Below are 12,024 nucleotides of genomic sequence, written 5' to 3' on the forward strand. Positions count from 1 at the left end.
CTTGAGCCCTGGGCCCAGGGCTTGCCCAACTGCTGGAAGCCTCCTGCACAGCACCTGCCTGCCCCTACTCCTGCTCCCGTCTCTGTCCCTGTCCCTGCTCTTTCCCCCCACCCCCCAGCTCACTCCAAAAACCAGGCTGGGCTCCTGGAGGGTGCAGCCCAGGAACAGGGGGTGGAGGCAGCAGAATACGGACAAGGTCCCTGCTTGTGTTCTCTTTACTCCACCCCCAGTGCTTACTATGGCACTGGGACCTGTGGCTGCTCCAGGGAGCCTAAAAAACAATTTCCTCGCAAGCCTCCTGGAGTGCCAGGGAAAATGTCTCCGCATACCATTAATTCTCGTGTGTGCTGCTGTGGACAGGAGTATGCCTTGTGGGGAAAGGCTATTGGTGGCTTCTATGCTAATGGTGGACCAAGCCAATTTCTCCTCTCACCCTTTCTGTATCTATGTCCCTGCTCAAGAGACAGGGTTTTGTGGGTGGATTATAAAGGGATTAGGACTAAAACCCAGGAAATGGCCAGGGATAAATGCAATGAAGATGCAGTCTAAAGGTGACAAAAGCAACAAAAGCCAATGAGAGGTTTACTAGATAAGATGTTTTTACTTGAAAAATATGCAGTATTTCAGGGTCCTGAAGGAAACTCAAATGACAATCATTTACAGATAGTGTATTTACAGAGAATTCAATCTGGCCTGTTACCTTTGCTCCCAAACTATGGAGGTACAGCCTTGGACCCCTGGACCAGGTGTATGGCTTCTAATGTTTGTTTCATCAATTACAGGGGAGTTCATTTTTTTAGTCCCTGATTGTTTTTCTAACCAATTTGAAGGACTTAAGCCTAAGAAGCACTGGAATTCATCCAAATCTTCAGCCTGCTTGAACAGCTGACATCATCTTGGTACACAGAGCCAGGCTTTTCTTTGAATAACATTTAAGAGACTAGGTCACTACCTAGTTTCTTGAACTACTTTCAAAGGACTTTTTTAAGGAGCAAATGGTTCTGCCTTTGCCAGAAAAAAAATGCATGAGATGAAATATTTTTAAAAGCAGTTTTTTAGCATAGTTTCCAAATGCTATCTGTTCTGTAATTTCCAGTCAGTGACAGCAAACTGCTATTTATTTGGGATACTACTGCCATGAGTTCCACATGACAGACTGGGGGATGCTGGCTTGTGCCATACCGGATTGTATATGGGTTTGAAAATCTTAATTCTAATATTAATAAAATGACCAAAGAAAGATAAGACAGAAAGCAGTGACTAACGTATATTGTTCCTGTATTTTTGCTCAGTAAAACATTTCTTTTCATTTTCAGTATCTGCTTTCCTTTTTAGGCAGTCTCCCCTCTAAATAGGGATAATAGGCTGTCTGCTAGAGTGTCTCTGTTAAGCAGATTTGATATGTTTAATACTGCGCTATATAGGAATGCTCTCCCTCTCTTTTTTTAGCATTTCTTGCAGAAGCCATGATTGTTACACTTCTGCTTTATGCATTGGTGATTTAATGTGTAAAAGAAAATTCTTGGTTTTCTTCACAGAGAGGATAAGACTGAATTTTCCTTACTTAGTGTCTTTTCTTTTAGTTGTCAGCAGCTTAGAGTGCAACGGAAACCAAGATGAATGTCTTATTGTGCATCCTTTCTTTGAGGCTGAGATTGCCCCTGCCAAGGACTTGAAAGACCCTCTCTCTTTTTTGCACTCCCCTCCCTCATCTGAATTAGGTTCTCCCCCTTCTGTCCCCACAACTCAGTCTCTCAAGCAGTACAGGGCTTAATGGAAAGGGTGGGCGGCACAAGCTCTGCTCTGCTGACCCAGTGGCCTGATCCAATCACAGTGAAGATTGAAACCCTTCAGCCTCCCCCTTCCCCCCCTCCAACTTCGAAGAAGAAAGTAGAGGGCTAGGGTGGAGTTTGCTACTCAAGTCTTTAGCCTTCGCCTGTCTCTTCTCCCAGTAAGAGCGGGGTGAGCTGGAGCTAAGGTATATCTTAGGCGTGAAATACCAATAAGGCTAGATACAGCCTCTTACCTGCCAGATTCCACCAGCTGCCTAACCCTTCCTGCAGCCACAATGGTTGAGGCATTCTGTGCTACCTGGAAGCTTGTTGATAGCCAGAACTTTGATGAGTACATGAAGGCTTTGGGTAGGTAAAAGGAGCCGCTGCTAGTCATCTACCGGGCTGTTGAATTTGTTGGTGGCATTTCGACTATGTTTTCCAGCAGAAGTAGATTGGAATATGATTGTGGCTTTCCGATTTTGCACAGTATTAAGGTATCTGAGATATTTCCGAATTGAACCATAGCCCAAAAATGAATCTTGTTTGTATGTGCTGAATAAGCTGTATGGGATTGGAGAATATGGATTCTGTTGCTTTGCTGCACTGTGATTTCAATCGTTGTTTCATTCTGTGCCAAAACTAATCTGACATTGATATAAATTACATGTTGAGTGTGAGTTAGACTGCTCTGGGAAGCTGCCAAAAGAGTGTATGCATTTTTTAAACTTTAGTCCAATGCAGCTGTAAAGGTTGGCTGCAAGCAAGTAGGAAATCCCTCTCAATATTCTGGAAAGATAAAGAATGCCATCTCCATAAGCTAAAAAGTAACTGTCACTAATTCAGTGACAAGAAGTTGCCGCTCTTAACCCCAAGTTCGTGATCATCACAATGTATCATGTTACTTAGGGCAGTTGGGAGGAGAGAGGGTTACACACACATATATTATAATATGTATAGAGAGAAAGAGAGAAGATGACCATAGAAAACTAGGTAGATTCGAATATGGTCGGCAGAAAAGGAAGGCATATGTCTAACTTTTTGGCAGATGTAGCATGATGGTTTCAAAAGACGAAGGTTTGCTATCTCAGAGTGTGATTCAAGCTGTAAAAGAAACAAGCATCCGATGGATTTTTATTTTCTATTGATGGCTTAGGAGTGGGTTTTGCCACTCGGCAGGTGGGAAACGTGACTAAACCCACAGTGATAATCAGCAGTGAGGGGGACAAAGTAGTGATCAGGACCCAGAGCACTTTCAAGAACACAGAAATCAGCTTCAAACTTGGAGAGGAGTTTGATGAAACTACCCCAGACGACAGAAATTGCAAGGTATGTGAAACATTCTTTTAGGCCGCAGCATTTTTTTTTTTAAGTCTTTTGGTGTGGCAGGGTTGAAAGACACTAATATAACTTCTTCTGTGAGCATTGGTTGTAGCATTGAAAACGAATGTTAGAAATGATAAAAACATATCTTACACGTCTGAATTCAGATTCTTATCTAAAGCTGTATGTTATGCCTCCCTGCCATTTTATGCTTTCCAATATGAAAAAGTTTTGCTTGGTGCTCTTTCTAGAGCGCTGCACCACAGTCACTTTAATCCATAGATACTTTGGGAGAAGATATCTTTCCTCATATCCTATTGGGGTGGGGGGGAGAGGGAGATGTCCTTTTCAACTGGAATGAGGAAGCACATGCTACACGTAAGTTTTTGAGGCTTAAAAAATTGTTACGCCACCGCCAATGTAAAACTGTCATTTTAAATTGCATTGGAACACACTGGACAACATTTATTTTATCTTTTTGTACAAATAAGAATCAAACCATTTTCATGTTAGAACAAAAGGGATTCATAGATTTAGCGTGAAAATGAGTAGAACTAGTTTATCATAGTAGGCTTGAGTACATTTCTTGAGGAGAGTCCAAAGAGGCCACTGCATACATTCCCTGCAATCTGAGAAATAGCTCTACTGTTTTTACATAAATCCTTCTCTGTCTCTTTTGACATCCCACAGTCAGTTGTGACCCTGGACGGAGACAAACTAGTTCATGTGCAGAAATGGGATGGCAAAGAGACAAAATTTGTTAGAGAAATAAAGGATGGCAAAATGGTTATGGTAAGTAAAAAAGATAAATGAGCACATACTAAGCACATGCTAACAAAGCCACTTGTTTAGATTTGTAAATATTACGAAGAGTTATCGTTACTGTAAAAGAAAATCTAAAACTAATTATGACAAACGCTGAATGAGATTTAAGCTTGCCTATTTTCTGCTTTTCATCCTATTTCTGAACAAAAAAAATACTTGTAGCATTGTTTGAGTAGCTCTGTTTATTTGTCTTCAGAGTGTCAATCACACATTTGAGGAAAAGGTCATTAAATACAGCACTGATGAAACAAAGTACAGGCTGCAAAACAAAGTGCAAAAATATGAGTTATGCGAATAACTGTGCATTAATCTGTTTTAGATTGGTGATTATTCACATCCATTAAAATAAAATTGCCTTACGCTTGAATGTTTAACTAGTTTACTTTAAAAATACTTGTGGTGAAATATATATTTTGGTATTGTATGAGAGAAAGGGATTTCTTTCATTTAATGATGAATAGAGTATTCTTGGTCCCTTATTTACAAAACAATGACCCAGAGAACACTTCGTTGTGGAAAATAAGCTTTTATATTGTTAACCCTTCTTCTCCCTGAGACCCTTTGTAAACAGCATTAGAACATGGGGTGAGACTGAAATTATCACTGAAAAGGTGCATATATTTTAAGAACCTAAAGCACTTTGGTAGGAGTTTCTAAAATATAGCTTCTGGGTTGAAATTTCTCATGTTTATTTTGGGCACAAAGATGGAACTTTCTAATAAGAAATCTGTTCAGCCACTTTTATTTCTGTTACCTGGCTATTAAAGAAACAATCTTTTAGTTTAAGCTTTATTTCTGAATTGTTTAGATGCTGACTTTGTAGGAAAATATTTCCACATAGTTTAAACTAAAAAGATCAGATGTGTAGCTAGTCACAGAGAAAGGTATACTTTTTCAGCAAACAATGATATTTACATGTGCAGAAAACTATCCTACAAGAAATCTGAACACAGGGACACGGCGTGTTCCAGATAGACAACAATATCCCAAAGCGCACACACATTTGGAGTTCCATATACTGACATTACTAATATTCAGCAGTTACAGCTACATAAAAGAACTGACTGCAATTTTTTCAACATATGATACCTTTTACATGTGCCCCAACACGTACTAACTAATAGTGCATTGAAATATGAACACAGTTAATACATTTGATTCTTGTATTGCACATTCGGAAGTGTGAGCTATTCCTTTTTAAGGACATTGAAAGCCCAACCTCTATGGCAAAAGTTAGGAACCTCTAGGTACCAATTCAACTTTATTCCTTATTTTAGTTTCCTTGCATATTATAAGTTACTTTGTACTGAAAACAGGAAAGAGAGTTTTGGTTTTCTGCCTCTCACACATTTAAAATCCCACTATTACTATCTGCCATCCTAAGGCTGCAGTATGTTTTCTTTACTTTTATATTTATGACATACACTAGAATAATCTATACAGGTTCCTTAGTGTATATATATAAAATGGTTATGAAACATGGTGTTTAACTTGTCTACTTTTTCTTAAACTTGCAGACTCTCACCTTTGGTGATGTGGTTTCTGTTCGCCAGTATGAGAAAGCATAGAACCTATCTGTTTCCTGTCCAGGTATTCCATCTGCTGGATGGATGAAAGTCCCATCCACAAATGAATGTAGGTGAATGAACGTTGCTGGCATGGAAGGTTAATGAAGAGGTTGGAGTTTATTTGTTTTGGTCTTTAACAAAAAACACTTTATACCATTGAATTGGCAACATGTTGTTCTGTAAAGTGCAACAGATTGAATTTTGCATTAAATCTCTGAAATACTTGCCTGTCTTTTTTTACAACAAATGAAATATTTGGCGTGCTTTGGAATACAAATCAAATTGAAATTAAAATGTTTTTAAACTAGTACTTTTCTTTGCATTTAAGAGACTAGTATTTTAGTACTTTGGATGGGGGTGATATGAAACCCATTTTTTCACATGGCTTTTAGCACTGCAGTGGGCTATGCTGAATGGTGGTGGCTACATTGACATTGGACACTCTAGAAATGAGTTCTGTGACTTCACACTAATTTATCTTTGCCTGAGAAACTCAGGGTGGGAATCTCTCTACGAAGATCCAGGTATGTAGGCAGAGAATGAGAAGAAATGTGCCCTTCCTCACTGACCAATACCAGTCCTTCTCTCTTGTAATATTGTTATGTACAGCCTGAGGCAGAGCACAAAAAAATCAGTGGAAGTGCCCACTGAAGTCACTGGACGGACTGGATCATACCCTTACTTTATTGATTTTTTAATGTGGTTGATGGATGAAGTGAGGAGGGACTTCAGTGCAAAGGAGCAGTAAAAGAAATTTAAGACAGAAACACTTCATAGACTCAGGGAAAGAGAAATAAGAGGGATAGGGCAGCAGCTAGAGTTTGCCTTTCCTAGACTCAGCATAGTTAGAAGACCTTGCCTTCTCTGGGAGGCACACAGCAGAAACTCCACAAGATGAACCTCTAAGACGTTGCTCTTCCCTTGAATTCCATCTTTTACTGTAGGATGTAATATGGGCCTTAATAAGCAGCACAGTTCAAAAGAAAATACTACTCTTTGATACAGAAATCAACATCTTAGTCATTCTTAAAGAGCATCAGTGCAAAATGGCTCTTTATCTCTTTGTTTCTTGAAGCATAACTAGAAAATCTAAAATGAGTTATGTTAATCAAATGACTTGTTCTAAAAATGATGGGGATCATTAAAAACCACTCTGATCATTTTTTAATAGGGTGGGATATAAATCTAAACAACAACAGCAACAACAGTAGTCCTAAACCACCATAGAAGTGAACCAGCATTTTATTTTGTAGCTTGTGGAACTGGATTCTGTTCATTTCAACTTCTTTAATCTGTCTGTGCAGCTTTGAAGGGCTTCTTCTCTCTGTAGTGGTGCTTGTATTGGTTTATTTAAATCACAGTCTCAGTGTACAAATGCAGATTGCATGTCATTCTTTAGTCTGGTGTACATAGCAGCTGCCTGTGTGCTCACAGAAATCACGTGATTGCCTTTCCCAGCTATGCCATTCCCAGGGATGGAGAAGCAGATGCTTTTGCTTCATCTCCATGGAAGGAAGCCATGGTTCTTTATTAGTGGCATTCATTTCCATGACAACTGATTTACGGTGTCACCAAGTAAAAGAATAAAGTCTTTATTACATGTAAGGATGGGAAAGAGAATGAATATAAAAGACTGGTGTACAAGTGAGGTCTGCATGGTAGATATTTAACAAAGGAACTCTTCATCATTTCTGTGTTCCATTCTCCCCAGATAGGTTAGAATCACATTTAAACAAAAGACACTATTTCCTCTCCTCTCATTACTTCATGCCCTAAACACACATGTCCTACAAGTAACAACCACCCAATAAAACTTTATTGAAGGAGCCTTTTGCCATCTCAAGGGTAACCATTAACTCTAAACGTCAGATGAACTTAAGGCTATGAGAAGTGGTGTTTGTGAAATGCCTTTAGCATTACTTTGGGTGGTGAATAGGAAGATGGAGAAATGACTAAAGCAAGGGACCTGCAACTGTGGAGAGATGCAAATATTTCATATGTAGTTAACAATTTGCAGCGCAAAAATCTGAAAAAAATAAACAGGAAAGGAATGCTATATTCAGTGGGTGGAAAGCAACTGAATATTTAGAAGAGAGAACATAGGGTATAGAGGTAGAACGGAGGGGTAATTCCTGTGATTTTCTGCTATGAAAATATCACCAGACTGGTTACATTTGGACCTCTTGCAGAAAATGATTCTCACTTTGCTAACTATAATTGGAATCACAGCGTTCACACAATATGAACAGGCTGTTACTTGTATTTACAAGAATCTTTGTTATTCTCTTCCCCTTATGTCACCTTATTTCTTTTAGCTCTCAACTCATTCATTTCTTTTAGCACTTTCGTGTTTTCTGGAGTTGTATCCATTCTGACAAAGGGGGGAGGTTTGTTGTAGGTGCCAAGGCAAGAGTTTTGGACTCACTGGGAGTGTCTACATGAGATGCTTTACTGCGCTGTAGAGCTAATTGTTGCATAGTAAGCATTACTGTCTACACATGCAGACCTTTACTGCACAGTAATTTCCTCTACTCCACAGTTAAGTTGCTACCTGTAAATGCGCAACATAGCATGTGTAGAGGGCTGATTGGGAGCAAATTTGCTCTCGGTCAGCCAGGTGATAAGTGCTGGGAAATTGCTTCCTGCCCCCAGGAGCTCCCAACTGCTGGGGTAGGCTTTGCCACCAGAGCCTGGGCAGGGACAATGTTCCCCTGCCTCAGTAAAAGGGAGCTCCTAGCCTCTGTCCCACAATTGCAATTGTGGAGAGGGGGCTGGGGGATGGTTCCCAGTTCTGTGACTGTGATCACAGAGCTGGGGCTGGGAACAGGCTGGGAGCAGTTCTGTAACTGCAGAGCAGAGGCTGGAAACAAGCTCCCAGCCCCTGTTCTGTGATTGTGGAGCTGGGGCTGGGAACAAGCTCCCAGCCTGTGCCTAGCTCTGTGATTGTGATCATGGAGTCAGGGCTGGGGGCTCCATGAATGGGAAGAGTTCCCCACCCAGCCTAGAGCTAGCTGAGACCTGCCTCTGACTGAGACAGTTCCCAGCCAGCCCTGGACTGCACAGAAAAGTCTGCATGTGCAGCTTGGAGCTACCTGGGGACTGCCTGAAACGGGCCAGTCCCCAGCTAGCTCCAGGCTGCACATGCAGACTTCCCTGCACAGCCTGGGGCTGGCTGCATGGGCAACTGGTGCCTCCAGAGTCGGCAGGGCACTTGCCCCCCCAGCAGACAGTCAGCGATCAGGGGAGGGTCCCTCTGTGGCCAATTCTACTGACTATGGGAGTAGAGGATCCACCTGCAGCTGATCCTGCCATCCTGCAACTGGCAACGGTGTGCCACTGGCCCTTCCAGGTGTGCTGCTGGCACTTCCGGGTTGGTGAGATCAGCCACAGGGGGACCGCTTCTCCTGGTGCCTCCACTCCCTGGCCAGAGCAGTGCTCTCACCTGCCACTCCCACCAAGGAACGCTGGCTGTCAGGGGGTGCACCAGCACTCTCTGGGGGTGCACATGCACCCCTGTGCACCCCCTATGTGTTGCCAGTGGCTGGCCAGAAACTGTCCTGGTCAGGAGCAGTTCCCACCCTCGTGCCCTGATCAGATAATCAAAGCGTGGAGCTTGGAAAGAGCTTCAGGGTAGGGACAGGTCCCAGTCCCCTGCCCCATCTGATGGTGGGGCAGCTAGCAGATTCCCTGCCCGGTTGGGGGCTTGCTGCTATCTGCCCCACTGGCGGATCAGGGCAGGGGGCTGGGACCTGCCCCTCCCCAGCAGCTCTTTCCAAGCCCCCTGCTCCTGATTGGAGATCCAAAGCCAGCAGCTCCCTTCTGCCGGGGAAGTGGGAAGGGCTCTGGGGCAGGATGCAATCTCCCAGCCCCCACCAGGAGACAGCTGTCTCCTGGCCCCGTGCTCCCTGCCAGCCCCTGCTTGCTGCAGGGAGCTAGTGCAGAGCCAGAGTGGGCAGGAGCAGACTGCTACCAGGAGCAGCAAATCTGGTCCTGAATCTCCACAGACGTGGAAGCCTGCCCGGGATGGGTTTACTCTAGAGTAATTTACTCTAGAGTAAACCCACCCTGCAGTCTTTGCACATGTAGATGCACCCACTCCGCCACATCACTCCATTATGTGCTGTTGCTTACGGACTAGTGTGCCTTAGCCATGCTAACCTGATGGGCTGCCAGGCAGAGATGGCCATGGATTTGTTGATTAGTTCTGGTACGTAAGTTGCTTGGGAGCATCCTTTTAAAGGCACACTATTTTTAGAATTAAAACTGTCATCTGTGTTACTAAACGAGTAGACCTGTTGCCATAACTTTGCTTTACAAAAGTGAAGTGTACAGCTTGAGCCTGAGTCCTGCAGACATGTTAACACTGGCCATGTATGTAATTATGTGCAGGGAGCACTTCTGCTAGCTCCCATGGAATTGTTCTCAGATGCAGCAGCCCACCAGGACCCATAAGCATACAGGACTATACCCATAAACAGAAGTATTATTTTATTCCTGGTAATGGAGCTGATCGAGACACACAGGTTTGTTCAAAGAACTTGGTCATTGGTTTGTGCCTGGAGCTCAACCAAATTCCATTTACCTGCCACACTGCTGTTGGTTTTTCTTTGCAGCTGTAGCATTTTTTTTCATCTGCAATTCTCAAGCCACTTTAGCAATGAAAATCACACTAACCCTATGCCACAGATGGGGAAACTGAAGTCCAGGTGCCCCACACTGCAGGTCAGTGGCTGAGTTAGCATCTCTGAGCAGGGACCACCCATTACTGGATTGCAGTAACTCAGGCTGGGTTCAAGTGTTTATCACCGATTTTCTAAATCTGGGTTAAACACCTACCAAAAATCTGGGAAAATAAATTTTAACTCGGTAGTCTCAAGTGAACAAACTCCCCTCCTCCACAAGCAATGTTCAATTAAAAATGGGTTTTTTATGGGGGAGGAAAGGGAGAAACACACAACCTTAGAGAAAATTGTAACCATTAAATAAGAAGACGTCCAGTTAAGCAGCCACTTCAGGCAGGTAATGGCTGAGGGGATGCAGTGGCAGCATGTGGCTGAAGAAGAGGAGAGGGGCTCTAGGTTCTCTATGGGTCACAAAGCCCTGCTGGGAAGCTTCCTGCAGGGCACTGTGATATGGTCACTCAGATACAGGGTGGCACTGCTTTGCCCTATCTGTCCATCTAGCCTCATGCTGGCAGCAGACTGATGATCAAGCTCCTGGCTTTTTGGCCAGCTCATTACTTTTTTACTGATTTAATGGACAAGTAATTTCAGCCTTTTTCTTTTCAATGGACTGTCCTGCCCCTGAGTTACCCTCCAACACCTCCCAGCTACTGAGTCACGTGAGGCTTTCTAAGAAGACGGAGGCAGGGCAGGAAGGCACCTTAGAAACTCACTGGCTCAGAGGTATGAGCTTCCCTACGTGCCAGCTGATTTCAGGCATTTAAGTAGGTCAGGAAGTTTTTGCCTCTGAACCAGCAAATCTCCGTGCTGCCTCTGCCCACCTTCTGCCTGACTCCAGACTAACCCAGCTCACCACCTTTTTAAGGCCAGGGTGTCAAACTCACGTACCCCCCACCCCCTCATCAATACTCTGGGCATGTCCTGTGCTTCTGGCTTTGCTGGTTGCCCTCCTTCGCCCTCTCCCTGCTTTCTGCTACCTATGTCAGGATTTTTCTAAGTCTTCTTCAGAGGCACTGGGTGTTAGCTATACCCAGAGCTGGGGCTTTTGACCCGGATGTGCCAATGCTTCTGCTGAGACTTAAATCTGGAGTCTCCTGGCTAGTCTTGCTGCTCCATTCAGGGTCAGACATGGCCATATTTGCGGTCAGGAAGGGATTGTACCCCATGGTCAGACTGGTACAGATGGGGTGTGCCTTTACTGCGCACTACATTTAATGTGTGGTAACTTACTGGGCAGTAGTGGGCATCTGCTGGCGCCTACATGTGCAGGTGTTAAAGCACAGTAACGCTGCGTGTGGACCAGCTTGGGACTAAATTTAGTCCTGAGTCAACCCAGGGCAGCATTACTGAGCAGTGAGGTATCTACATGTGCGTCATTAATGGGGTGTACATTTGATACCTGCATGATGCAGGCTCAGTGTAAGTTGCCATATTTACTGTGCAGTATGGGCGCACGTGTGCACACATGCACAGTGCAGTCTTTTCTGGTGATAGTACATGTGCCGGTGGGTTGGAGTTTGCCTCCCTCTGTGGTGGGAGCCGTGGCCCTGGGATCTCTGGAGCTAGGAGCAACCTTTCCTAGGAGTTGCCCTGCTCCCCCCCACTCCCGGGCAGGCGTGGGCTGCCTGAGGGCGGAGGGTGGCTTTACCCGCACTGCCCGGCGGCGTTTGGCTGGGGCCGATCCCCCTCAGGGCGGGCCGACCCTCGCCCTGCCCCGCCGGCGCGGGCGGGGTGGGGCGGGCCGTGCTCCTTGGCGGGGCAGCGCCTCGCCCACGCCCGGCCCCGGCGGGAGGTCACATGAGCTCGCGGCCCGCTGTGGCCGGGGCAGACGGGGCTGGGCGCGGCGGGAGCGGG

The 12,024-nt window shown here is 44.5% G+C and overlaps 1 protein-coding gene across 1 annotated transcript; it reads left to right on the forward strand.

Moving 5' to 3' along the window:
- The first annotated feature begins 1,905 nt into the window (after positions 1–1,905).
- FABP7 (fatty acid binding protein 7) lies at positions 1,906–5,712 on the forward strand. The gene is made up of 4 exons (XM_019537980.1): positions 1,906–2,141; positions 2,929–3,101; positions 3,786–3,887; positions 5,438–5,712. The coding sequence occupies exons 1-4, from the start codon at positions 2,069–2,071 to the stop codon at positions 5,486–5,488; spliced, it is 399 nt and encodes a 132-aa protein (XP_019393525.1). The 5' UTR covers positions 1,906–2,068; the 3' UTR covers positions 5,489–5,712.
- Positions 5,713–12,024: the final 6,312 nt, after the last annotated feature.

This window comes from Crocodylus porosus, unplaced genomic scaffold (assembly GCF_001723895.1).
Source record: "Crocodylus porosus isolate Cpor-Errol unplaced genomic scaffold, CroPor_comp1, whole genome shotgun sequence".
Classification (NCBI taxonomy): Eukaryota; Metazoa; Chordata; order Crocodylia; family Crocodylidae; genus Crocodylus; species Crocodylus porosus.